Source organism: Ursus maritimus, unplaced genomic scaffold, assembly GCF_017311325.1.
Source record: "Ursus maritimus isolate PB19 unplaced genomic scaffold, ASM1731132v1 scaffold_6, whole genome shotgun sequence".
In the NCBI taxonomy this organism is placed as follows: Eukaryota; Metazoa; Chordata; class Mammalia; order Carnivora; family Ursidae; genus Ursus; species Ursus maritimus.
The window spans coordinates 9,571,469-9,599,220 of NW_024426774.1; the positions used below are offsets into that span (position 1 = coordinate 9,571,469).

Sequence of the window (27,752 nt, forward strand, 5' to 3'; positions counted from 1 at the left end):
TGGGAGGTTCAACGGGTCTAAGAACACTTCGCAAACCCCATAAACTGTCTGGATGAAACATCTTTATTTATTTGTCTGTCAAATACAATAACTGATTTCCATCTACAATTATGTACGGTAAGACACAGAGGGTCAACTGAAGAAACAGTTGTGGCCTTACAGCCCGGGCTGCGGGGCCCACCGGGGGCTGCGGGGAGAACAGGCGTGGCATTAGCGGGCCTTCTCCAGGAAGGCTCTGCAGCACCTCACACACTGCTGGTAGACAGTCTCGAAGTCGGACTCGCTCCCCTGAAAGCACAGGGGGAGAAAAAAATGACAAAACCTGTGTAACAAAATGCCCTCGGGAGAACCTTCGTCTGCTGCTGCACGTGGCAGGACACGCGCACAGGCTCATCCCCACAGCTGCTACGCGCCAGCACCGGACAGAAACGAGAGGTGTACTTACGTAATAGGGGTCTTCGATAATGAGTTGGTTTTGTGGATCATAGCTCCCAAGTAGTTCAATTTTAGCTTTGCAGTTTTTAATTTGATTACTTTTTCTATTCAAGTCTCTGTAAAATTGAAACATGAACTTAGTTTTCTGATCTATGGTTTCAAGTTAAACAGGGACATCTGCTAGGGTTTTATGAAATATCCATATCAAAATCCAGCAAGAGTGACCTGATTTAAAAAGGAAATCCAACCCTCGGCAGACCTGTGTGACCCTCCGCGCCACGGGTTTCCGACTCCGGCAGGAGGGTCTGCGACAGCGGCATATTCTCACAAACACTTTACACAAAATACGCATCAGACAATAATCATGTACCCTCCTGTGAAACACACACTGACACAACTGAATCAAAAAGCTCCTATTTCAGACGCTACACAAGGTGGCAGAATGGAACTCAAAAAGCCACGTGAACCAAGTCCCAAAGGGCTGCCAATCCCACCCCAAAGTGTCCTGACACAGCACGTCACGCAGCGAGCCTCCCTGTCTAACCGCTTCTCCTGCTCCTATTCCTCCAGCCTCTGCCCGAGCTGGAAACACAGCCCCTGCTCGCCGCCTCCGCCCCCGGCGCTCACATGGCAGCGAGCGAAGCGGCAGGCTCCTCAGCTGCGTTCTCATCAGCCCTCCACTCAGTTGACAACCCTCCACTGAGCACCTAGGATGAGTCAGACACAGTGCTGGTGTGGGGGAAAGGCTGGCCAGGCCTCCGAGCAACAGAATGTGTCCCCAGAGCAACCGAGGCCGAAGTGTGGGCTTCACCTGCTCTCCACAGAGACCCGGCTCTGGATGCCCACCCGGCCTGGAGACCGCGCTAATAAACGGAGTCCCGCTCCTGGCAACACCTGTCAGCTACTGTGGAAAGTGAGAAAAATGGGAACAAAACAAGGCAACAACTGAAAAACAAAAATAGAAAATGTATGTATTTTAGTGATGTTCCTGATTCATAAAAACAAAAGTAGAGCTGTGCACCGTATCTGCGCACTCCTACAAAGGCAATTAAAAGCAGAAACCGTTTCTATTCATAAAACGCGTGGCATCCTTGTGAATTAGCACGGTTTCAGTGAAGAATCCCTGCAGCTCTACTGGGAGCACGTCCTGGCCCTTCTCTGTGCTGGCAGAGTGCGGAGGGTGGCAGGAGGGCTGCAGTCTTGCTTCTCAGCACCGTAAACCGTAAACCGGCCGCGTGGCAAAGGGCCACGGGGCCCTGGCCTCACAACCGGAACTTCATCCATTCTCTTGGGTCACTTACGCTGCAACAGCTTCAACTCTGTAGAGCACACTGTGTTCACTTGTTCCTGGCCTCATCACACTGTATCACTGTTACAGTTAATTTTGTGTCAATACAGGTGGCCCACGCCAGACCGTATACTCCAAGGGTAAGCAGCATCAACAATCCCTCACCCTTGTTTCCCAGTGCGCGGCACTGTGCCAGGCACACAAAGCTCACTCAAGAAACGCCACAAAGTTCCTTGTTGCCCAAATGCAGGTCCCCATGCAAGGCGACAGGGCACAGTGGGGAGCACGGCTCACGAGAGACACACAGCAGGCTCTGCTTCACAAAGCCTAGGCTAAAATTCTACCACACCAATCTGCTCCATCTGTGAGCTGGGGCAGGTAACTTAACCTCCTGTGCCTCTCTGATAAGATGCGGAACAAGGGTTAAGTGCTTTGGTGTGCAGAGCACGTAACACACACCACAGCGTAGTCAGCCAGCGTCACCTAATACCCAGTCTGTCTGGTGTTTTTATATCCATTAAGGCAATCAACATAGTCACAGAGTAAAAAGTTTCCCTCTTTGTCCATCTTCCTTTTGGGGGGCTGGGGGGCAGCAGTCATGGGGGGATAACACGAGAAACAAAATAATACGCACGGCCCATGGATCGCTACAGCAGTGACATCGCTGCTCTCCTGTACAACAAACCCCACCCTCAACGAAGCTGCTCGCCGCCCAGCCAGTCTTCCGGTTATACCCTAACCAGGCTCTCCCTTCCTGAAAGCGTCTCTGCAGGAACACACCTGGGAGACAGGTCTCAGCTCCCCCGTGGTTTCTTACTACTCTAAACAGATAATTCTGTATGTTCTGACCATCGCTACCTTCAAAACTTAAAGATAATAAAAAAATCATTTTTGACAACAAACAATTGGCCTATTACTGAACTGAGAGTTGAACGGAAATATCCTTTAAAATATGATTACCTCAGATTGCTTTCATCCATACACAGTATATAATCAAATGTGGCAAAGTCTTCCTTGGTAACCTAAAATTAAATAAGTCAAAAACATACTGTTTATAATAATCAAGCCTAGAGGATCCAAAGCAGTCAAAAAAAAAATTTGCTGTATTTGAATTTGTTACTCACTTAAATAATTTAGGGTATTTTAAAGTTAAAATAGAGTTAACCTATTTTGTAACATTATATTGCAAAGAAATTTTACATTATTAAGTTCCTGGGAATAATTCTAATAGTATAATATGTAAACACAAAGTTTATACTCCATCTGCAATTTCTTAGTAACAAAGTATAATTCACTTAACATATTAAAATGTCACATGTTTAACCCCCTTCATTGTTTTACCCTATTTTTCATTCTGCTCTCATTCTGCAAGAACATAACATCCTAGGCCCCAGTGACAAACACCAAACTAAAGAGATGGATGGCTGTCCCTGTGAAGCCTCCCTCCTGTGCAGGGCAGGCAACACGCTGGCAGAGATAAAAACCAGGCAGAGCCAGGTGCAGAGTTTGGGGGCAGAGAGGAAGATAAAATATTAGGTAGGGTGTTCATGGAAGGAAGAGTCCCTAAGAAGGAAACACACAAGGACCTGGACACATGGCTCTTCTCTCCCCTGAGCACACACAATTTGAACACAATACAGAAGAGGCCACTCGGTATTTTTACTGATTCTATCAGTTTTCTGACATCATAATTTATCAATATAAGCCCACTAAAACGTAAATGGAAAAGTTATTTGATGATTTCTGCCTTTATAAATAATGGCAGACACAGAAAGGAAGGAACATAAACAGGCCACATAATGAAGGCGAGAATAATCTCTAACAACGTAATTTTTCAATAATAACCCTCCCCACTAAAAAAATCATCTAAAATCTAGGAGTGCCAGGAAACTACAAAGAAGATATTGAAACCCTTTTGTTTCAAACAGTGTACTTTCTTTAACTTTTTAATTTAACAGAGTACTGACAATCAGTGTAGCGGACGAACAATGAATCTGTTCATTACTCTGATGGACATTCTAACTGGTGGCTCTTAGTACAACCTGCACGAGCTTTTAACGTAACGCGCTCATCAAGTACTGAGGACTGCGGTTTGTCATCATTCCCAAGGTACTAGCTATTTCCCCAAAACAGTTTACGAGAATGTGCTTGGATTCACATTGTTTTTAATCTTAGAATTACTGCAGTTATGGGTCGAAGATAGTCTTAGAACTGACAGCCATCTATAAAAACCATATGCGATGTTTAGATATTAAAATGACTGAGAAGGAACGGAACAGGAAGAGTGTGGAGCGAAGGACTTACATCTGCAACAACACACGGACACCTGTGACGAACCACCTCCACGGCCAGAAGCGAGCAAACGCCCAACAAACAAGCACTTCTGCAGACCCGTGCGTGCGTTGCTGTGGGGACGTGGCCTGGGGAGGCCTGGGAGAGCAGAACCCCAACGGGAGCCCCCCAGGGTTACACATGGCAGTATTTACCACTGAATACTGAATATTTAATACCATTACTAAAACTGAAAAATTTTAGGGGCACCTGGGTGGCTCCGTCAGTTAAGCATCTGACTTGATCTCGGCTCCGGTCATGATCTCACAGTTGTGAGTTCGAGCCCCGTGGGGCTCCACACTGGGTGAGGACGCTACCAAAAAAAAAAAAACTAACTGAAAAGTTTTAAACCTTTATTGTCTGTTATTATAACATTTTTAAAGATAAAAAAACAGCTATACTTTCTAAATGGGAACAGTCCCTAAGGAGTGGCCCTGTTGCACATTTCTGCATATCTCTGTAACGTCTGCTTGCTGGAGGACAGAAGGGTTCCTCTGAGCCTCTGTACCTGACCTGCAAATTGCCACCTGAGTCGAAGTATATAAAGTGAACCCAGCCTTGCACAAGTATGTAGCTTACAAGGAGGATTTTTACAGCTACTGTAGATAGCTATGGGTAATCTTTGGTAAGTATATAAAGTGAACCCAGCCTTGCACAAGTATGTAGCTTACAAGGAGGATTTTTACAGCTACTGTAGATAGCTATGGGTAATCTTTGGTACTACACCAAAACTCAGTAAGCGGTGGTTTCTTAAAGTTGACTGGCACTACAGGATAGGAAAAACATCCGTAAGCTTTTCTTCCTCTGTTCAAGTCCACTGGTCAGTCTGACACTTTTGACCTCATGGACACTTTGAGAATTTGAGGGCAGTGATTCTCAAAGAAGGGGGCAGCTGGCAATGTCTGGAGACATCTTTTTTTTTTTAATAAAGATTTTATTTATTCATTTGACAGAGAGAGAGACAGCCAGTGAGAGAGGGAACACAAGCAGGGGGAGTGGGAGAGGAAGAAGCAGGCTCCCAGCGGAGGAGCCTGACGTGGGCCTCAACCCCAGAACGCCAGGATCACGCCCTGAGCCAAAGGCAGACGCTTAACGACTGAGCCACCCAGGCGTCCCATGTCTGGAGACATCTTTGATTGCTAGGATGGAGAGGAAAGGGGTGCTCCAGCATCAAGTGGGTAGAGACCAAGAGTGCTGCCAAATACCGTATGGTGCCCAGGATGGCCCCACAGCAAAGAATCACCCAGACGCAGAGTCAGCAGTGCCAAGGCCGAGCACCTGCTCTACGCTGAGAAGCCTGGGCAAAGGGCCACTGCTGGAAAAGAGAAGCACCGAGGACCAGTCAGCAACCTCATAGGCTGGAGAGAAAAACAGCACATAAAGGCAGGCAGAACAGAGACCCCAGAAAGCAGTGAGCCTGACACTCACAAGCTTTCTTCTCAAAGCCCTTGCCAAGTTCTTAAACTCCTCAGGGCACAAAGCTAAGAAGCCACAGGGAGGCTGCAGCTACTCAGTGAGGGAGCAGCTGCCAAAGAGGAGGAGCCCTGTCCACTACACACCAGGGGCTCTCAGGTGGGGGACCCTGGAAGGCTCGGCCCAGGAGGGAGGACCAGTCCAACACAGTCCAAGCCTCACAAAGCCAGGGCCAGCAGGTGAAAAGGATGGAAAATGGAGAAATTTCTGTTCAAACTACAGGTAAGTTGAATCTCTGAAAAAAGAATGAAGAGAAGGAAAATATAAAAAGAAAACAATATAGAATTTTTCAAAACTGACGGAAACCATCGAGATGAAATTCAGGAAGCATACTTTGGTTTATCGTAGTAAAACTGCTGGGGAAAAAAAAAGAATACAAAAGAAAAACCTAAAGACAGCAGAAGAAAATAAGAGCAATTTCAAGATACAGAGACAACTGATTCAATGAATCCTGCCAAATCATTAAGCAGAAATACTTTCAATAATCACCAAACTTCTTCAGAGAAAAGAGAAAGAGGGGACATTACTGACCAGTTTTATGAGGCTAAACAACCCTGACACGTGGGCTCCAGAGTCTAAAACCTACCCTGATACGTGTGTGACCCTGGGTGTGCATCTGACCCTGAGTGTGCATCTGACCCTGACACTGTGTGTGACCCTGACACTGTGTGACCCTGGGTGTGCATGTGAACCTGACACTGTGTGTGACCCTGACACTGTGTGACCCTGAGTGTGCATCCCCCCCTGACACTGTGTGTGGCCCTGACACTGTGTGTGACCTTGGGTGTGCATCCCACCCTGATACTGTGTGTGGCCCTAACACTGTGTGTGACCCCGGGTGTGCATGTGAACCTGACACTGTGTGTGACCCTGGGTGTGCATGTGAACCTGACACTGTGTGTGACCCTGACACTGTGTGACCCTGAGTGTGCATCTGACCCTGACACTGCGTGTGACCCTGACATTGTGTGTGACCCTGGGTGTGCATCCCACCCTGACACTGTGTGTGACCCCGGGTGTGCATCCCACCCTGACACTGTGTGTGACCCCGGGTGTGCATGTGAACCTGACACTGTGTGTGACCCTGGGTGTGCATGTGAACCTGACACTGTGTGTGGCCCTGACACTGTGTGTGGCCCTGACACTGTGTGTGACCCCGGGTGTGCATGTGAACCTGACACTGTGTGTGGCCCTGACACTGTGTGTGACCCCAGGTGTGCATCCCACCCTGACACATGTGTGACCCTGACACGTGTGTGACCCCGGGTGTGCATCCAACAGAACCGCACACAAGTGTTCCCCAAAAGAAACACAAATATTCACCAAGGCCCTCAGCGCAAAGGAGAGACAGCCCACCTGTCCATCCGGAGTAGAATGGATTCAACAGCGGCAGCACGACTGTAACAAGGTATCAGAGGGAGAGCTACAAGAGAGGCCGTGGAGAGTCTCACAGAGAAAAGCTGACAGAAAGAGCACACACTGTAGGGTTCCAAGGCCATAAAGTTAAAAAGTAGAAAGAATCAGAGTAGTGACCTCTGGAGTGGAGGGAGCGGCGCTGGTCCCAAGTACCCACCGACAACCTGTCAGCTGTCAAAGGGCTGCTGAAAAGAAGAACGAGTGTATAATAAAGCAAGTATCTCCACAGAACTAACTGGATGTGCAATCGCGCATCCAAAAAACACGAAGCACCCTAAACATATTTATTAAACCCACGTTGAAAGTATTAGGAAAATCAAAATTTTAAGAAATAGAACAGTTCTCTTACACATTCTGACAACTGCTAAAGAGAAAGCCTATAGGGGCGCCTGGTTGGCTCCGTCAGTTAAGCGTCTGCCTTTGGCTCAGGTCATGATCCCAGGGTCCTGGAATCGAGGTCCGAGTGGGGCTCCTTGCTCAGCGGGGACCCTGCTTCTCCCTCTCCCTCTGCTTGTGCTCTCTGTCAAATAAATAAATAAATAAAATCTTCAAAAAAAAAAAAGCCTGTGAACGATCACAAGATGCTAAAAGGTAACAAAGATCTAAATGATACTTGTTTATAAAATACATCTTGTCAGCGTTTTGAAATAAAAACATCATTGAGAAATTTTTCTTAAAAAGGAACAGGGAAAACAGAAAAGGGAAAGAAACAGACTGTGTGGGAATATTACTTCTAAAACCAACACTTACAATTGATCTTTAAAAATTACAAGTTTCTAGTTTTTAAGATTTAAGATTTTAAATATTAAAATACTTCATTTTTACCCAAATTACATACTTGTGTACAAAAAATAATCCGATCTTAAAAACAGAAAACATGAAAGTGTGACTGCTTGAAATCATGAATGATTACTCAGAATAAATCCGCATTCTCTGAAACACAGAAAGTATAAAAGGACAAGGTGTGCAAATCCTGGAGATTAGGACATGTGACCTAAAAAATGTGTACTATTCTGTCCAATGAGAATTCGAGGTAAGAACAGGTCAGGCCTAAGGCAGTTAACTTAAATAGTTAGTTGTTAACATACAGAGTCAACTGGCAGCCAGAAATGAGAAATTCACAGATTCCAGGGTAAATTTGTCTAAGCCAAAATAACATGTGTATTACTAGCTTCTGAGACATCACTAACGCATCAGCAGTGTTTCTGTGGCACTTCTGTGAACTTTCTGGCTCGCACCTGTATATGTTTTTATTAAAACAAACAAATAAGCCCATGTCAAATCCCAGTTCTACCACTTTGAAGCTGGATGACCTTTGGTAAGTTATTTTCTCTCCAGAACTCAGTTTCTCCATGTGCAAAACAGGTTTGCCAACTACTCCCTTCCCTAACAAGGTAACCGAGAGAACAAAAATCAAGATGATCAAAAATAAAAATGCAATGCTGTATGGCAAAGCAATCTGAAAAGCTTTCAGTAAAGACATGGTTTAAGATAATAATGATTAGAGTCTTTGTGCAGTCTTATACAAAGTTCTTGTTCAAACACTAACACTATATTGTAGCTCTCACACTGCCAGCCATACTTCTAAATACATAGTATATCTGACAACTCATTTTCAAAACATTTGGCAGCTTCTCATTTTAAAGGCCTCAAAAGCTCATCACCAGACATAGCCTGTTGTTTCTGATGCCAATCCACAGACTTGCTTGGCCTACAGAGCCTGCATATTTTGTTAGGTTGGATACAAAAGAACTTAGAAGATTTAGTCAGATTTTTAATTTTTTTTTTAAATTTTTTTAAAGATATATTTTAGAGGGAAAGTGAGTGAGAGAAGGGGCAGAGGGAGAGAAAGAGGGAGAGCAGACTTCTGCTGAGTGGGCAGCCTGATACAGGGCTCAATCTCACGCCCTTAAGATCATGACCTGAGTCTAAATCAAGAGTTGGATGCTTAACTGACTGAGCCACCCAAGCACCCCAGCCAGAAGTTTTAAACCTTCAACTGAGTCTCCATAAAATAATGATAGTGATAAAAGTAACTTTCCCTGCATAACGGCATGTGAGGCGTTTTGTATCAGAAACTAAGCACATTTTAGCGGCTAGCCCCTGGGTTCTAGAAGGTGCCGGAGGGCGCAACTGCAGCACGCGCCTTTCTAAGGCTTTTTTTTTTTTTTTTTTTAAAGAATTTTTTATTTATTTGACAGAGAGAGACACAGCGAGAGAGGGAACACAAACGGGGGAGTAGGAGAGGGAGAAGCAGGCTTCCCGCCACTCAGGGAGCCCGATGCGGGGCTTGATCCCAAGACCCCGGGATCACGCCCTGAGCTGAAGGCAGACACTTAACGACTGAGCCACCCAGGCGCCCCCTGCAGCATGCTCTTAGTGATGGAACTCTACGCGCCTGCCCTTGAGCTCGACGTCTCACTGAGGCTGTGGTGGTACAACCCTCACGCTCTCCCCGGTGCTTATGCATGACTCTTAGAACTGTGTGGCCCACTGAGCTGCTTACCAGTTCCAGGCAGCTACTTAAGTTAAAATGTAAACTTCAGTTCCTCCGTCACACTGGCCGTATTTCAAATGTACAATAGCCGTTGGTGGCTTCCACACTGCACGGAGCAGATACAGTGCACCTGCCTTATCCCAGAATGTTCTACTGCTCAGGACTCCAGAATCCAAACCCAGAAGTCCAACAGCTGGGATGCAGGCTATGCACCCATAATAGGATCGGTGCTACCCTGTATTTCCAAGACACTTCACGGTTGAAAATACATTTTTGTAGACATTATAGAACTTTATTCTAGCAACAAACTTGTAATGTAAGCAGACTAGTTACCAGGGCTTAAATGTTTCAATCACACAGACAGAAATGAAAAAGGAGATTATAACTCAGGTCTCCAGGTCCGAGGCAAGGCTCTCACCAGGATCACTTATGTGATTATAAATGCATTTTAGCCTTCTCTTTCCTCCATCTTGGAGCCTACAGAAGCCTGCTGGGAAAAGGACTCCTAAAACGCCAATTATGTCTGGAAGGCTGTGGTCCAAGGCCATTTTTGCTGGCTATACGCGGGGTCTCCAGAACCAGAGGGAGCACACAGCTCTTCTTAAAATCGAAGGTGTTTATGCTTGAGATGAAACTGAATTCCATCTAGGCAAGAGATGTGCTTATGTGTACAAAGCAAAGGACACCACAGTGACGCCTCGTGGCAAACCGAACAAACCAGAGTAATCTGGGGAAAAGGAACTCGAGCTCACGGAGATAGTGGCATGGTTCATGCCAAACCGCGAAGCAACCTCCCTGCTAAAGCCATTGGCCACAGAGTCCGTGTGATGCTGTACCCCTCAAGGATTTAAACTCAATGAAAAGTAAATAAATAAAGGTGTAGATTTGTTCTCTTGTATTTTTGTTAAATTAATTAAAAATAAATGCATTTTAATAAATAAATTCCAAGATTATGCCCACCTTTCAGAACTGTGGAACCAGCAGTGAAACAAAATGGGTACGCTGTGGCTATGTAAACGGACCTGGAGTAAACACCCATTAGCATGTCAGTGTGGCTAAGCTCACAACTTCTCAAGTTAGGGGACTCCAGTATTAGAAATTAAATGAGATCTCTTCTACCTGTCTTGCTTTATGGGCTGTGTTAATGCCATGATTTCTGAGGCAGCTCAGAGCTCTTGGATCTGGTGACCGGCCCGCGTTCCAGTCAGACACAGCACCGCTGTCAGTGACCCACTGCAACACAGAACACACATATATGCCTTCAAGTCCCAGCACAGTACCTGCCGGGCAGTGTGGTTCATGGGGACACCATGCTTCTTCATGCAGCTCTGCCCTCGATAATCAGGGGGGTTTCCTATTTCATACGTGGATGTCGCTGCACTGTCTATCCTCCACTGCAGGAGAAAAAAAGAATTTTTTTCGCAATTTCCTGCTGCAAAGGCAGTCAGGCTGGCCTCTTTAAGACAGAGAATGGTACTTACATGATCTGAAAGCTTTTGATCAGTTACAAGTTTTCTGAAAACTGCTTCTGCAATGGGTGACCGACAGATGTTACCTTAAAGAGAGGGGAAGGCAGAGAGTGGGCGTCAGGTTTGATGCTGGGGCAAATGCTGAATTCCAGCGACCACTTCACCACAGACACACAGCAACAGCACTTCCCTAGGGAAAGTGAGGCCAGCATCCTACCAGTGCATGCACAGTAGGACCTCTGGAGAACAGCTGACCAAACCCAAGCTCAATGATGTGACACCAGCTGTCCAAGTACTCGAAGTACAAATAACCAAGACGTAGGAAAATCAATTACAACTGAAATCCCTGTCTTTCAGGCTGCTATCAGTAACCTAGAAGTAACTCACGAAATCAGTGAAGTGGGTTGCAACGAGCCTATTTTAAAATGAAATACAACAGGATTAAAAAAATGTATTTTCAAGTATATTGCACATAAGGATGAATACTGTTTTCATAAAATGCACAAATACATTTCAGCCTAACAGTAGTTTGACACAAACTTTCGGGGAGCAGTCTGTTGGGATTTGGTCGGCTGAATTAAGGGTGCTGCCCTCCAGGTCGCCAAGTCTGCCCAGAACTTCCAACATTGGCTGCAAGTTCAGGGATTCCCCACGGGCCACCCACACTTCAGAGCAGCTGGCTACAGATCCAGGAGTCCCTACACGTTCACACGTTCAATAATTCTCTACAAGAACATGTAAAACTCAGGAAATGCCAGACTTAGGATTAGAGTTTTATCATAACAAAAAGATTCAAAGCAGAAAGAGCCAAAGTTAGAAAGCATAGGGCAGATTCTGGAAGAGTCTTGAACCTAAAGCTTTCTGGTCCTCAGACACACGTCACCCTCTTGTCATCCATGTGAGACAATACTCAGGGTATTGCCAATCCAGGATGCTCCCCAGAGCTCCAATGCCAAGGGTTCACTGAGTTTCATGAAGTAGGCATGAGTGATGGAATTATGGGCCTGCCGCTGAACTAACTGTCCAGCCCCCCCCACCCTGGCCTTAATGTGTGCCTCAGAGACCCCACCCTGACTCACCCTACATGCACGAACTCTGTAAAGACCTCCTAGAATAACAAAACATGCCCACTACCCTAAGAAATTATGCTAAAAGCAAAACAAGATAATAAGAAAATTACTTACAGTAAAAAAAGGAAGATTGGAATTGATCTCTTAGGAAGAGGACTTTACTGGGCATTTAAATTAGGGGGTTGTATGAATAAGAGAGCAATGAACGTGTGCTGGTGGGTCTGCGTTACAGGAACCGTAACTGCGTGCAGGATATGGACTTAGTGGGTCCAGTAGGAAGGGAATGTTCAACAAACATATTCCGCATGTCTGTGACACAGGAGCCCAGCACTCTGCAAGGGCCTGAAGAGAAAGACCCTTCCCACAAGTTAGGAAAACAATTGCAGGGCTGGAGAGCCTGGAATTCAAGGTGGAGACTCTGCCTACAGAGGCCAACACAAGAAACACTAGGAATAGACGGGAGCTAAGTTAAGAAGACACGGGTCACTCTTTACCCACATTAGAATCTTCATGTTTGTGATAAATACGTAGAACTGTATCTTCTGAAGTGTTGTGAGACACAATTAATGCTGTTACACAAAACCAACACTGACTTTACTACAATATTCTTCACTGTCCACATTAGTCTCAGGCCTTATACTGTGTTTATAAAGTACTTTTTTCCCCACAGACATTGTGGTTTCCACAACAGTGAAGTCTATCAACTACTCAACCATGAAAGGGACAGGAATTAATTCCCAATGTCTTCTATAAGCTAGTTTGTGTTGTAAAGTTTCTTCTTACCACATTCTGAATTTTTGTTTAGTTTTTAAAACAAGTATTATCATCCCCACTATGTTAATTACTGAAAGGCTCCAATAGATGTGTAATTGTTTTATCTGTCCCCATACATTCTGGAAATACTTTCATCTGCAACCACTCTATTCAAGACAACTGTTATTATTTTAAAACTCTAGAATAGACACTTATAATCTCACATCTAAAGACATAATAAAAAGACTAGTCTCATCCCTTAACAAATAATTAACTGCAAAATAACAGCTTAGCTTCCCCACAAGACAAATACTAGGATTATTTACTGCCTTAAAGTCAAGGCATATTCATCCACACTTAACTTTTTCCCAGATAGTTATATTTACAGCAGGATGTATGTATAAGTACAGATGGGAAAAAAAAATTACTACTACAAAAATTAGAAGTCATACTTATAAAATTAGCAGAATCCTGCTTCCTTTTAACTTGCTCTCTTGATTTCAAAAGTTGGTATCACCAAATTAACGCATTATTTAAAAATAGAGCTCATAGTAAAACAAAGTACTTCAGGGTCCACCTTTGGAAAAGTTCTAAAAACTTAAAATGTCATCTTCAGATTTCTTCAGAAAAAAGCTCAATCTGTGAAGTCTCAAGTTTGTTTTTTTCCAAATTAGGGGGCTTAATACACCCTCTTACTCAATATCTGTGATTCAAGGGCTGAGACTCACAAAAGGAAGAAATGAAATTCTCCAAGGGTAGGGATGGTGTCTCTACCCCCCACCATGTGCAGCACATATGAAGTATCAATAAATACCAATTAATAGTAGGAGAGAGGTGACCTGACCCCACTACCAGTTATCATTCCCAACCATGCTGGCTTCCGCAGAGGCACCAATGCCTTCAACAGAGCAGTATATCTCTATAGCACAAAACACGCAACATGTTTAATAATCTTGCCAAAATAAGGAGTGCAGTTCTTTCCTGCCATTAGCCTTACCAATGGAAAACATCTTACACTCCTCTCTACACTTCAGTCTGAAAAGAGCCCATATAAATGCTCTGAAGGAATGATTTTTTTACATTTCAAAAATATACCGTTCCTACTGCTCTATGTATATACAGGCTATTCATAGACTCCTCAAACCTGCCCAGAACTTGACCACTTAGCAGCCCCACCAGTGATGCTCTCTCTGACCCAGCACATGCTCCTCTGCACCCCCTGGCCTCACCCCTGCGGCCTCGCCCCTGCCCAGTCTAATCTCAACACAGCAGCTGAACACTTCTTTCTAAATGTCCCACCTCTGCTCAATGGCTTCATCCTCCAGTGGCTTATCTCCTTCAGAGTAAGCCCGTGCCCTTACACGGCCTCATCAGACATGTCCTCTGTAGACCCACTGCTCACACCCTTTGTGTACAGCCCACGAAACCAAAAATAATGTTTACCTTTTTAATAGTTGAAAAAAACTCAAAAGAAGAATATCTTGTGACATGAGAAAATCACACGGAATTCAAACTGCAGTGTCCATAAATAAAGTTATACTGGGACACAGTCAAGCATTATTGTTTATGTATTGTCTAGGCCTGCTTTTCCAAAGCACCAAATATTTACTTTCTGGCTCTTTACATAAGGAGTTCACAGACTCCTGCCCCAGAGCGCTCATTTTTCTGTAAGGAATTAACTTTCCTATACATCCAGAATAGTTCTAGTTACGTATTTCTGGTGGCATTGAGAAAACAGTCATTCAAATTACCTTCGAGTTCAGGTACAGATGAAGGTCTGGCTGAAAAAGGCTACTGGGTCTCTAGGCCAGGCCACAGTAGTTTCCCTGCCAATATGAATAGGACCAGCACTCTCATTTCAAAACTGTTCACCCACTTTCTTTTGAGGCCCGACACTTTTCCAAAGACCCAAGGCTTGCTTTCTCAACTCTCAAGTCTTTGCCCAAACGTCACCTTATAGATAAGGCCATCCCTGACTGCACTGCGTAAAGGTGCATTCCACTCCCACCCCCTTCCCCATTCTACAGTTCTTAACACATCACCAACTTATTAAGTAACCAAGTACTGGGTTGCTGGTGACAGAAAGTGAGCTCCGCAGAGGCAGGGACTTTTGTCTGTTTTGCTCATTACCACACCCTATCACTCAGAGGGCCTAGTAACATAGCAGTTGCTTAAGAAAAACACTGTAGGGAAGATAAATATACACAGGTATACATCCCTTGTTAATAACCACCATGGTGCATTATGTCAGCATAATCGACAACAACAAGTAAAAGAAACAAGGCAATGGAATCCTGTTAGATGCCCAACATGAACTGAACTGCACTTTAATCAATTTTTTGATTCTGTAAGTCAGCCTTCATGGCAGCTTAAAAACCAAATGATGCCCACTACCGAAGTGAAACACGGCGGCCCTTTTACTTTTCCCCTGACAAAAATTCAACTCTGCAAATACCTAGTTATCGTCACATATTGTCTTAAAGCTGAAAATACAGAAAAATAAGCTGCAGGTAATGCCGTCAAGAGGGCTAAACCTAGGTGTGATCCCAAGAGGCTATCAAGTAATTATAATAAAATTCATGTAATGAAAGCCGTCTATAAAGGATTATATGTAAACTACCTCCACTTAGAGGATCTGGGAAAAGCAAAGAAGAGAATATTTGGACCTAACCTTACAGAAAATCTTTCCAGGGAAAACGCAATATGGCTGCCCAGAAACAACCACACAAAGGTGCAGTAAGCACCTGAACTGCTGGGAGACAGCAAATCACAGGGTATGGGCAGGAAAAGGTAATGGAGATAAAGCAGAAACACATGGGCAGACTTCCATCCTCTTCTTGAAGGGGGCAGCATAGAAAGGAGGGGAAACTTTAGTCCATAGGGAATGCAGACTCATCAGAAGATTTTAAATAAATGGACTATTGATGATTTAGGCCTTCCTCTCTTGGAGGTTAAGGAGATAGAGTGCAAACACTGAGAGCATATAACCCTGTGGTGTTATTCCAAAGGAAGAATGCCGACAACTAAAGGGAAAGTGAATTCTAATTTGGAACACTGGTCCATGAGTCTGGTTACATAGACACCTGGAGAATCGGCTTTCCTTGGTTCGGCTTTTATAGGTAAGAAATCCAGAATCCTTGCATTCCATCTGCCTTTAGCTTACATCCATTTGTAAGCAGAGGCCAAGAAAATGAGCCAGCAAACCAGGGTTGTAACGGGTCTGGGGGCATCAGGAAACCCCTAAGACTAGTATATCAGTCCAGACGCCTTGGGTCTACTCGATGAAGGAGAAACAGGGATGCTAGGCGGATGCAATGCAAAGGACCCTGGCTTGCAGTGTCGGTGCCGCAGGTGAGGACGGCTACGTGAACAGACTGAGGTGACAGGTAATCCGGCTTGTACAAGACTGCGCAAGTGAGAGGCTACCCGGCCTGCACCGGACCAAGCAGGGTAAAAGGGGACCCCGCTTGCAGAACGGGCAGGTAAGAGAGAACCTTGCTTGGAGAGTGGACTGGGCTGGTGAGGGAACCCAGCTTGGAAAGCAGCCCAGCAGGTGCGCGGCGCGGAGGAAGAGCCCAGGGCGCTCCATCCCACCATCCGGTTTCCCGGTCCCCGGTCTCCTCCCGATCACCGTTTCTGGCCCAGCGGCGCAGCCCAAAACGCACGAGACCCACCCCGACCGTTCGGAAAAGCCAGAGTGGGGCTAGATCAGCGCTGTCTCACCCAGACACACGAACAGCACAGACTTCGGCACCTGCTCAGCCATCTTCCCGCGCGCACACTCAGGCGCCCACTGAGCGCGTCGGAACCTTTCCTGCGCGACGCATGCGCACATCGAGCGTCCCGCCCCGCGCGCCTGCGCAGTACAGCCTCAGCCCCTCCCCGGAGCGAGGGCCCGGGCCCTGCGACTGCGCAGTACTGAGGCGAGGGACAGCAGCCCTCCGGAGGACGGAAGGGGCGCCACGGGGGCGGGGGCGGTGTGGGGGTGGGGGTGGGGGCACAGGGTCAGGAGGCGGAGGAGGGGCCTCGGGGAGAGGGAGGGGCTTCGAGGAGAGGGGCGGAATGGGGCGGGGCCGTGAGTCACCTGGAAAGGGGAGGGTCTCAGTGGGGGCTGGACCCAGGTCACCTGAGGGCGGGGGAGGACTCCCGAAGAACCGGGCGAGGGGTGCGTGGGACTACTGACCGATACCCGAGGGGCGGGGTCCTGAACGGGTGCCCGAGGGTTAGGCCTCTCCCTCCTGGGGTTCAGGTGAACGTCCCCCCAGACCTGGACCGCGCGGCCCAAACGCGAGGCGGGCGATCAGGGGGTGAGCGGAGTCCGCACGGGACCAGGGGGCACCTGTCTGGACCCCGAGACCCCTGCCGCCCACAACCGTCCGTTCTGGGACAGGGGCAGTCGGCCTAGGTTATCCCGATTCTAAGATGGGTTGCTTTAGAAGCCGCCGCGGGACTGACGAGGTCGAGAGCAGACCTTTCCTGGTTGCCACCCCGAGTGCTGTGTTGTTTTTGTCCAGAGAATATGTATAACGTAGGTGCTTTGTACTGGACAAAAGCGGGGTGTTTACCTGCTCCCTTACCTATCTCAGGTGTGCGCCTCGCCTGGGCCCCTCCCTGCCCTGCGAGGCGGGGCTAAGCGGAGAGCGCCCTTCCTGTTCCTGGCTGGGTGTCCGCAGCTCGAGGGGCGCCGCAGAGGACCAGGCTCGGGGGTCACAAGTGAGTAGAGGTGTCGGTCACGCCACTGAGCCTCACCTAGAATCGGGGTCACTTCCACCCTTTTCCCCTTGAAAAAAGTTTTGAGGAGAGGGTAAATCCTTGGCGAAGGAGGGCGAGAAACGAGGGTGTCTTTGGGATTTGCTGCTGCGCACCTATTAACAGGTCGCCCCGCAAACTGTCAAAGATTAACCAGGTCTCTGGACTCGACCACGGTCGTTTCCGGTCACAGAACAGCTCTTTCCAACCTTTAACAATTGTAATTCACTTTATGTTATTTGTAATTATCTAATGTTTGAAAAGCCACTTACTAGTTACTGTCTTTTCCGTTCCACTTTGTTCCAATAAATGACACTAGAGCTCTGTCACGGTGGTGTGGGTGTGCTGTGCGCTTGACTCGTGGGGGCAGGAAGTCGGGAAGATGCAGCCTGGGAGTTCCCCTGAAGTATGCCAAGCCCTCCACACACTCACGTGGCCATCCCTGGGACCAGCCAGGCGGTTTGGGGAACCACTTGGAGTAAAGAGGTCTCTGAGAAAGAAAGCGCTGGGTGGGGTGGCTTCTCTGGCCCTGAGAGTGCAGGACGCCTGTGGATCTAGTGGCTGCGGTGGATTTTCCCTATTGAAACAAGTTATGAAAGGGCTGTGAACTGGCGGGTGACCACAAGGAGAGGAGATGTACTGCTGGCCAGAAATGTATCCTTTTCACTTCAACAAATGTTTCCATGTTATCACTGCTGCTGCCAGGGTTGAGTTGGGAAGAATGAGACAGACAAGGCCCTCTGCCCCCAGGGAGTCAGAATCTGATGGGCCCAGAAAGTTCTACCAGTAGGAGAGAAGGTTTTCAGGTTTTCCTCTGCTTACAGAGCATGCCTCTCCTGCGTTCTTGCTCTCAGGAATGTTTTTATTGAGATGTGGGAGATGCCTAATTAATAATAAGTTAGAAGATCTGTATACATGCACTCCAGAGAAATCACAGGTCTCCCAGGAGCCTTTACTTCTTGTGTGGGCCTGCTCTTGGAATACCTGTGCAGTGCCTGACTGCTGAGGTGTTTGCAAATTACTATGTTGGAGGTTAGAATAATCAACATCAGTTATAACTTCCATCCTGTTCATCCTGTTTAAATTAAGGAGAATTGGCTGCTTGGTTTGCTGATGTTCTATTTAAACAAAGTTCCTGTAAAATGAGAAAATACTAACCTTTATCTTTTGTAAGATTAAAAGATAATAATAAGTCTTTGCTCATCAAGAGTGATTTGATGCTTTTATTCCACTTAAGAAGGAGGATGTGGCGCTTCAGATGGAAAGCTGGTATGGGTCAGAGGGCAATCTGGCTGGCTGTGTCGCTGGACTGACTGCTGGTCACCTGTTGCCTTGTTTGCAACTGTGTCATGATAAGACATAATCCTATGCAGTTTCAAACGTAAGCATGCTGAATTTTCTGTTTTCTTTGGGAGGAGTCCATTTTTTACACCACATGATCCGACTAGAGTGGCATGTGTAGTCCGGCTGTAAGCCAGGATCACTCTTCAGTTTAAGAAGAGATAAAGTGAGTGTAAATCAAGAGTCTCCTTATGCTGAAAGCTAAGTTCTCACCACTCCCTACTCTGTCCCCCATCTGCAGCCTGGGGTCAGGGGGAGGAGAAAAGAAGCACAGGGTACACCAGTATCTGGGGTTCAAATGGCCAGTCTGGTTTAACATTTGGACTATGAAGGCTGCTGATGTGACCAGAGAGACCGGTTTTGATTTCTGAAACTGATAAGTTCTGTCTGCTTCAGTCAAAGGATGTAGTTAAACCAAGGTCACAGAAAGGTAAGAGTCCACTTAAGAAACAATGTCCATCGTTGTCGGACAGTGGCGTTCAAGATGGTAATGTTCTAATAAAGCTTCTGAGCTAAGGGCAGTATGTCTAAGCCTTTAAAAAATTATATAGATGTATGAAGTTTCTTCTACTTTGACTAAGATTTAATCTATTTTTCTATATATTTCCTTAGCAGCATTCTAGTTCCTTTGATTTGGGTTAGGGTTTTATCAATTCAGTGAATTAACCTTTATTTCATGTAAGTTATAAGGCTTAATAATTTGGTTAATATCTAATTAATGGACATTTGGAAAACTGTTTCTAAACTTCTAAACTTTTCCTGTACGTACCTCTCTCAGAGAAGAGCATCCACTGAGGAAAATATTATCGTGGGTGCTTGTTGATATGAAGGAAAGTTTGGGAAGTCCTGGCCTTGAGTAATGGGGTGGGGGGTGCTTAACCGGGGTCAGTTTCTCCCCGCAGGTGGCAAGTTTGCCAAAGTGACCCAGCCCCTAGTTTATTGCCCATATGTAAATTTTTTCCACAGCTTAAGCTCCTTTCAAGCTTTTGAGGTTTCCAAAGTAAAAATTTTCTTCCCAGTATTTTAGAAACTCTTAATTTACAATAAAATTGTCTTAGTATGGACATTTTCAAAAGTTTTAATCATTTTTGAGAAAGTTTTAAGCTAAGTTTCCTAGCTTGAGGTTTGGCAGCCATTCACTCTCAAGAGGAAACTCAAATATTCTTAGAGAATTTGCTTTGCCTCGGGATTCAAGACTCAAGACTTTTATGAATGTTCAGATGCTACCCATGATTTAAAATGTAAAAGGCTTCTTTAGTAATGACCTGTATCTTCATAACTTCTGACCAGACCACGCTCTCTACATCCCTTACGGCACAGGAGAGGGAAAGTGGGTGAGCCATGATTTGATGCTGAGGACGGGAACTGAGGCTTATGTCTAAATTGTTATTATTTGTTGGCTCTGACAGAGAAATTCACTATACATAACTATGACCAGGCAATATGATTTTATCAGAAATTTAATAAAATCTGTGCTATTAAAACAAAGTAAACAGAGTCTTGTATAGTTGAGCTGAACACGAAGGCATCCTGACCGTGACCAGGGCTTAGAGACTGCACTTTGTGGTGCGCTGGAGGCTATGTCTGAATCCCAAGTCCAATAGCCCCCTTCCCGTGTTTATAAAAAAGGCTGCGACCTTTCTCCACAGCAGGATGTTTGCAATAGCAGCTCTCAACTGTGGAATTTGCTTATTTGACTGGTTCGATTCTGCTTGCTTGATAGGGTTCACAGCAGAAAGTCTTCTGGGGGTAAGATTTATGTACTATTTACTAAGTTTTAGTTGCATGTGTTAGAAAATCTGATCCAAATTGGCTTTAGCAGAAAGGGAAAATGTGCTGGGCCAAGTGACTGGACAGTCCTGAGCTGCTGTGGCTTCAGCTGTTGCCTAGTCCTGGGCTCCAGCAGGGCCGCAGAGCCCAGCTTCTCTCTGCAGCTCTTGTCCAGTGCCCTTCTGCGTAGCTTTGCTCTCAGGCTCTCCCCTTGTGCGGACAAAATCTTGTAGCACGTCCAAACGGAAGTGCTTGGGAGAGAGGAGTTCTGGCAGTTCCACACAAGCACTTGGTGAGATGCTGATAGGTCCGCTTTGGTTTGAAGCTCTGCTGTGGCATGAGATTTGTTCCTGTCTGCACACTCGGGTCACCTGCTCCATTCTAGGGGTAGCATCAATGAAAGGTGCAAACCGTGCTGGTTCTGAAATAAGACATAGGTGTTCAGGGGGAGAAGGAACACATTTCTGCCACAGTTTGCTAATCCAATTCAGTAAGTTGTACTGAGCGTCCAGACATACAAACAAGGCACTGCAGAGCACAGAGGTCAGTAAAACGTCCTGCTTCTGCCCTGCAAGGGTTGTAGTTTAGTGGTGCAAAAAGAAAAAGTTGGGAACACAAAGGAAGTAGGAAGAAAAGACACTTGGGTGGGTGTGAGCCTGAAATCACAAACTCAAGTGCCAAAAATATGAAAATGTATCATGAACCCTTGTTTTCTATCAACTTTGTCTGTCTTCATTCTCCCTGGAGGCAGTCATGTTTCAGGGTGATGCCAGGTCTGGGCTAGCACTGCCCACTTAGATTTGCTTTTGGCCTTCAGTGCCTACTAGTCCAGGAGCTTCTGCTAAGCTGCCTCTTGCTGCATTCACAAGGCTCCGACAGTCCAGGCTGACCCTCCTGCGGGCAGCACTGCTGGCCCTCTCGTGCCTCCTGGGCTGACAGGAACTTCGTGGGGTGAGCCATGCTGGCGCTGGGCGTGCACGGGGCTGCAGCACTGGTCTCATGGCAGTCACACCTCCTTGGGTTTCCTTCTCTTTTCATCCTCCCTTTCTTTAGAGTACCTGGGAAGGACTGCTTTAGGGTGCTGCACCATCGACTTGTCCCTTGCTTCCCTCTGGCTCTTGTCTCTCATAAGGTCTGGGAAATATTATAGCATCTGAGAGGCAGAGAAATTTTCTATTACTCGGCACATTTTCTTCTAAATCCATTGGATTTTGTATGTAAATGGACTCTGTCTAGTCCTCACAGGGATTTAACCTCTAATTCCCAAAAGCCACACAAATATGCATTTAACACATGTATTGGGCACTTAACTATATGTCATTATGGTGTATGTGCTGGCGATATTACAGTTCATAAAATAAAATAGTCGATGTACTTACCCCGATGGTGTTGACCTTGTTATGAAGGAGATGTACAAGGAAGACTGAGATAGATAGCTAGGTAGGTAGGTAGGTAGGTAGGTAGATAGGTAGACAGGTAGACAGGTAGGTAGGTAGACAGGTAGACAGGTAGGTAGGTAGATAGGTAGGTAGGTAGGTAGGTAGATAGGTAGACAGGTAGGTAGACAGGTAGATAGGTAGGTAGGTAGGTAGGTAGGTAGACAGGTAGACAGGTAGGTAGGTAGACAGGTAGACAGGTAGGTAGGTAGGTAGGTAGGTAGGTAGGTAGGTGGGTAGACAGGTAGGTAGGTAGACAGGTAGACAGGTAGGTAGGTAGGTAGGTAGGTAGATAGGTAGGTGGGTAGGTAGGTAGGTAGATAGGTAGACAGGTAGGTAGGTAGGTAGGTAGGTAGGTAGATAGGTAGGTGGGTAGGTAGGTAGGTAGATAGGTAGACAGGTAGGTAGACAGGTAGATAGGTAGGTAGGTAGGTAGACAGGTAGACAGGTAGACAGGTAGACAGGTAGGTAGGTAGGTAGGTAGGTAGATAGGTAGACAGGTAGGTAGGTAGGTAGGTAGGTAGATAGGTAGGTGGGTAGGTAGGTAGGTAGGTAGGTAGGTAGGTAGGTAGGTAGGTAGATAGGTAGGTGGGTAGGTAGGTAGGTAGGTAGATAGGTAGACAGGTAGGTAGGTAGATAGGTAGGTAGATAGGTAGGTGGGTAGGTAAGTAGGTAGGTAGGTAGATAAGTAGACAGGTAGGTAGACAGGTAGGTAGGTAGGTAGGTAGGTGGGTAGGTAGGTAGATATGGTGGATACAGACAGACAGATATAATTGATTGACAGATATGATAGATATAGATGCAGACAGATCTATATGGTTAACAGAGTAAGGATATAGGCTATGGTGAAGACTAAATATGATGGGAAAACTTTGAGGGATGCAAGCAATGGGGTACTGTTATTTTAGCTATTACTTAAATGGAACATTTCTATGGAGAAATGACCATAGGGGTTCAAGACTAGGAACAGAGAAACCAGTCAGGAGGCTTTGAATAGACACCACCCGAACTGATCATCTTTGGGCCAGGCTGGTGGTGGGGAGGAGGAAAACAATGGGGCCTGGGGGACAAGAGGACCCTGGTAGGAAACCAAAAAGGAGGACTGGCCTCTGCCTCTTCATGCTGTCCAGAAGGTGGATCAAGGCAGTGCTAGCAGCCTTGGTGGCTTCTGGGTCCTTGTGAGAACCCTGAAACCAGACCAGGGGGCAGGTTTGTTCCTGAGCTCCTCAGGTCATTGACTGGTTTGTGCAAAGCCACAGTGGAGAAGCCCCCCTCTGCTGCCCCAGGAAGGGACAGGTCATGAAGCCGCAGGAGACAGGAGGCCACCTTGCTGACCTACCCCCGTAAGCCTGCTCAGACAGTGTGCCCATGAGGTCAGCCCTGGCAACAGTTCAGTGATCCGAAGGGGTGTGCACATTGGCTTCGCTCAGAAGCAGCATTTCAAATTGGTCTTGAAGAATGAGCTGCATTTCAAGAGGGCAGAGGTCGGCAATGTTTTTTCTTAAAGGGCCAGATGGTACATATATTAGGCTTTGAGGGTGTATGTAGACACTTAACCAGACAGAAAACAATGACCACAGTTTTTTTTTATTGGATAAAAACTGAAATATAATTGAGAACTTTTTATTTTTTGTAATACAAGTCTTGTGATGAGACAAATGTGATTATATGGGAGAACATTTTGCTACGTGAGGTTCAAGGTTCGTGTTCCTTATCATCAAAATAAATCACAAATGTCAGCTATTAACGCTGGTCTGTGATGTGATCTCACTGGTTACATCTTTGAAAATGTGTTTTCACACAAAATATTATTATTCTTTTGATTTAATTTGTTCAGCCATTACAATGTAAGAACTGTTCTTACCTCCTAGGCCATAGGTGAATAGGTGGTGGCTGGACTTGGCCCAGGGCCATAGTCAGCCAACCCCTGGGGGAACGGGGGTCCCTTTTCAATTTATCGCCCCTCACCTCCGAAAACGCCCTTCACTGTGGGCTCTGGGGTCCATTGTGGGAAACAGCGTTCCTCAAAGTATTACTTCTTTCAAACGGGCCCAGTGATGAGCTTCCTCAGTAGTGGGTGTGGGAGGAACACTGCAAGAGGGACAGGCAGGTGTCAGCATGTGGTGAGAGGACACCGGGGGAGCGCACCCAGCCACAGGAGAGGCCCAGGAGAGGCCCCTCTACTCAGAAACCAGAGCTGCACAGCTCCTGCCAGCACCCAGACTCCAACCGTGGCCCTCGCCACCAGCTGCTGACTGCCTGCACCCGGGAAGGTGTCCCAAGAGCCCCTGAGCAGGTGCGGCCTGGGGGAACGTGGCCCTCTGCCGTCCTCTCCACGGAGTGTGCACTCTTCCAAACCCATCCTTGCTGGGGCTCTCTCAGCCTCAGGTGCCATCCAGAACAAATAATTCTCACAGCAGACTACCCTCTCAATCTGCTGTTTCCTTCCACGTCCTGTTTGGAGCCCGGCAGGAGGGGTTACAGCTGCAGGGGCAGCACAGCTGGGGTACGGGAGAGCTGAGACGGGGCCCCAGAGCGTTGAACTGTTTTACGGTGTACACTAACAGGAGGTACGGGTATAGAGAAGGTACGTCTTTTTAAATGTTTTAACATTTAATAGAAAGGCAAAACCACTGCTTTGCTTTTTTTAGAAGGACTTGCAAATAGTGTACTGTGAATATTATGTAATCAAAGAGATAAGAATGTTAACATATGTATGATTGTCTCTAGAAAGTGTTTTTACCCATGTTTCCACCTCTCCAAACCAATTAAGTGATTAGAATATATATAAAACAAGTCAAATCTAGTCTGAAGTCAGAAAATGAAAATCGCAAATATTCCACCATCTTACTTCTTCAGAGATCAGAGATAATTTTTAAAATGTAATAATTAGGGTAATATTAGCTGCCATAAAAAGCCTCCAAGTCTCAATCACTTAATACCGTAAGAATTTCTTCTCCTTCAAATAATATAGTCCAGTGTAGGTAGTGGGTGGCTTTCCCCATGGGGTGATGTTCCATCCGTCTCTCTTGGGACTGTGATGGTGACAGGAGAGAGAGGGTGGAGAAAAATGTAGTTCTCCACTGTCATGTCACCTTCTCTGGGCAGCTGCCTCCCGGGGACAGTGCCGCACCGCAGCATAGACGCACAGTGTGGGTGGGCAACCCGCTGTCCCAGCCACACAACCTGTAAAGTTGCACGTCTGCATGCGATTCATTCATCCTATGAAAGGTAGGGTATGGGGCCTCGGCTTAGACAGCAACAGAAATTGAGAATCTCATCTAGTTATAATGCAAATTACAGTCAATGCATGTACCTTGTGAGCAGACAAATTTGTGTTAGCTTTGCAGGTGTGCTCGCGTTTGCTGACTCACACCTCCTCTCCCTCAGCAGCCAAAATGGAAACGAAGCCACTCCTATCTCAGTGTATGCTCACCAAACATGGCTTTTTTTTTTTTTAATATTTTATTTATTTATTTGACAGAGAGAGAGACAGGCAGCGAGAGAGGGAACACAAGCAGGGGGAGTGGGAGAGAAAGAAGCAGGCTCCCAGCGGAGCCTCATCATGACCTGAGCCAAAGGCAGATGCTTAACGACTGAGCCACCCAGGCGCCCCCAAACATGGCTTTTAAAATCTATCAATTGTACCAATACCGTACTGGAAATTTGGAAAATTGGAAATGCCCCTCGCCATATATTTATTTTCTAGATCTTAGGGAATACCAAAAAACAATTGTATGTCATTAGTGTGTCACCTGGAATCATGGCTAAAAACTAACTCCATAAAATGTATTTTAAAGGCCCAAATGTCTTTATAACCATGGAAATTGGAATTTTTCTAGTTTTTTCTGAGACCCTCTAAATCCAAACTGTATAATCAAAGCCTTAATAATAGGACAAATTCAAAGGTTACTAGTAAATTGACATAATTTTGAATGGTTGTCTTACGATTCTTTCCCTATAGAAAAATTACGTGCTTCTGAAAACTTTTTTGTGTTCATCTCTGTACTTAAAAGAAACCATTGCCCGTAAAAGGAGCAATACCAAAAGAGTATGAGGCTTTCAGTCTCTCAATACCGTCATCAAGATGGGATAGTTCCATTTTTAAATAAGTATATGACTGAGAAGATGAGGAGTAACTTTACATTAGCTCCTAGAAATTCAAATTCCAGAAGTAGCTATGTTAGACAGATGCAGACTGTAACAATTAAATATTTAATGTGCAGCCTCTCACCACATCCCTGGCCTTTGAATTTTGTTGGTGCCTATTTGCGCGTATGTGTGCAGGACAGGGGGAGGCCGTGTGTGCACAGGAATGTGGAAAAGGTAAACATACAGTTTTTACTTTTCCACGCCTCTTCGTGCAACAAATGTTGCTGGCCCAGAGAGGTCAGATTTGAAATGATAGACACCCTATGGAGTCATTATCCATTATGTACATTTTTACAGCAGTGGTATAAGGGGCCACTAATTTATTAAATATTTCATCACCTAATATTCAGCTTATGCTGAACAATCTTAGTGATATAATATTTCAGACACACAAGGGACTATTGAGGATAACATAACATATGTGCACGTTATGTTAGCCTAAGGAAGAAAAGTGCAAACATCAAGTAGGCCCCCTAGAGAAGCCTTCCCCAAGACCACCCCACCCCCAAATCAAGTCTCATTATACTTTTATTATATATATTTATTTTTATATATAATTTTTACACATAAATATTATGTGTATTCTATTATAAATAAATTTTATATTTTATGCATAAATCTTATATAAAAATATATATATTTATTTTTGCTCATGCCTTGAAACAGTGTCGTGAGCTTATGATACTCCACATATCTTTATGCAGCTGGTTTTCCCTTTCTGTGTTATTCCCATTTTCCCACGTTGATGCATGGGTCTCTAATTTGTTTGAAGTTCTGTATAGAATACAGTTTTAATGCTACACCAAACTATTTATTCATCCTCTTCTTGAGGAAAATTTGTTTCCTTTTTTGAGTGTGTGCCACAGAATTTTCCTCTTCTGTGAATTAACTAATTGAACACTTTGCCCAGTTTTCTGTTGTGCTACTTGTATTTTTATTGATTTTTGAAGATCTCTCTGTATTCTGGACCCTGTATCTCTGCCGTTTATACGTATGACAAGTATCTTCCAGTCTGTCACTTATATATATATATATATATTTTAAAGATTTTATTTATTTATTGGACAGAGAGAGACACAGCAAGAGAGGGAACACAAGCAGGGGGAGTGCGAGAGGGAGAAGCAGGCTTCCCACCGAGCAGGGAGCCTGACACGGGGCTTGATCCCAGGACCCTGAGATCATGACCTGAGCCAAAGGCAGACATTTAACGGCTGAGCCATCCAGGCGCCCCTGTCACTTATATTTTTATTTTCAAATGTATGTTGACCCAACTTTGTCGTGACTTTAATGTAGCTGAATATAGCTGTGGCTTCCCGTTGTTGTTGTGCACTGTCTGGGGCATTCCTCCATTGCCCAAATAATAAAGATATTTTCTATTACTTTTATTCTAAAAGTACTAAATTTTGCCTTTAGTATTAAGGAGATCAGTTATTGAAATTTTTTGTGTATGATGTGATATTATAATCTCATTTTGTTTTTATTTGAATGACCGGTTGTCCCAGAATAATTTATTAAACTACCATGTCATCTCTGTCATATATATTTAAATATGCAAGTATATATATGAATATA

The 27,752-nt window shown here is 45.4% G+C and overlaps 2 protein-coding genes and 1 pseudogene across 4 annotated transcripts in view; 2 read left to right on the plus strand and 1 right to left on the minus strand.

Annotated features, from left to right (window-relative positions):
* Nucleotides 1-45: 45 nt before the first annotated feature.
* Nucleotides 46-16,591, minus strand: ACP1 (acid phosphatase 1). 3 transcript variants are annotated; one of them, XM_008687390.2, is made up of 6 exons: nucleotides 16,456-16,591; nucleotides 10,922-10,995; nucleotides 10,560-10,673; nucleotides 2,684-2,745; nucleotides 446-551; nucleotides 46-288 (listed from the first exon to the last, which is right to left on the minus strand). In XM_008687390.2, the coding sequence occupies exons 1-6, from the start codon at nucleotides 16,565-16,567 to the stop codon at nucleotides 211-213; spliced, it is 546 nt and encodes a 181-aa protein (XP_008685612.2). In that variant the 5' UTR covers nucleotides 16,568-16,591; the 3' UTR covers nucleotides 46-210. The 3 variants fall into 3 exon arrangements, 2 of the variants coding, with proteins under 2 accessions (XP_008685612.2, XP_008685544.2); XM_008687322.2 differs by lacking the exon at nucleotides 10,560-10,673 and adding an exon at nucleotides 10,721-10,834; XR_005832747.1 differs by lacking the exon at nucleotides 46-288 and having other exon boundaries at nucleotides 479-551; nucleotides 10,560-10,834.
* Nucleotides 9,931-10,338, plus strand: LOC103659623 (annotated as a pseudogene).
* A 285-nt stretch (nucleotides 16,592-16,876) lies between the features above and the next one.
* The window catches only part of SH3YL1 (SH3 and SYLF domain containing 1), a 39,416-nt gene continuing 28,540 nt past the window's right edge, over nucleotides 16,877-27,752 (plus strand). The window contains exon 1 of the mRNA XM_040622878.1: nucleotides 16,877-17,445. Coding sequence (XP_040478812.1) covers nucleotide 17,445 — 1 coding nt within the window. The 5' untranslated portion in view covers nucleotides 16,877-17,444. The remainder of the gene's footprint in view (nucleotides 17,446-27,752) is intronic.

Bases quoted from the DNA above. Each gene is read 5' to 3' on its own strand.
- ACP1 (XM_008687390.2), bottom strand. From the start codon at position 16,567: ATGTGCGCATGCGTCGCGCAGGAAAGGTTCCGACGCGCTCAGTGGGCG. The intron at 10,674-10,921 runs GTAAGTACCATT...TCTGTGTTGCAG, and splicing joins ATCAAAAGCTTTCAGATCAT to TGGGTCACTGACAGCGGTGC. The intron at 552-2,683 runs GTAATCATATTT...TCAATTTTACAG, and splicing joins ATGGATGAAAGCAATCTGAG to AGACTTGAATAGAAAAAGTA.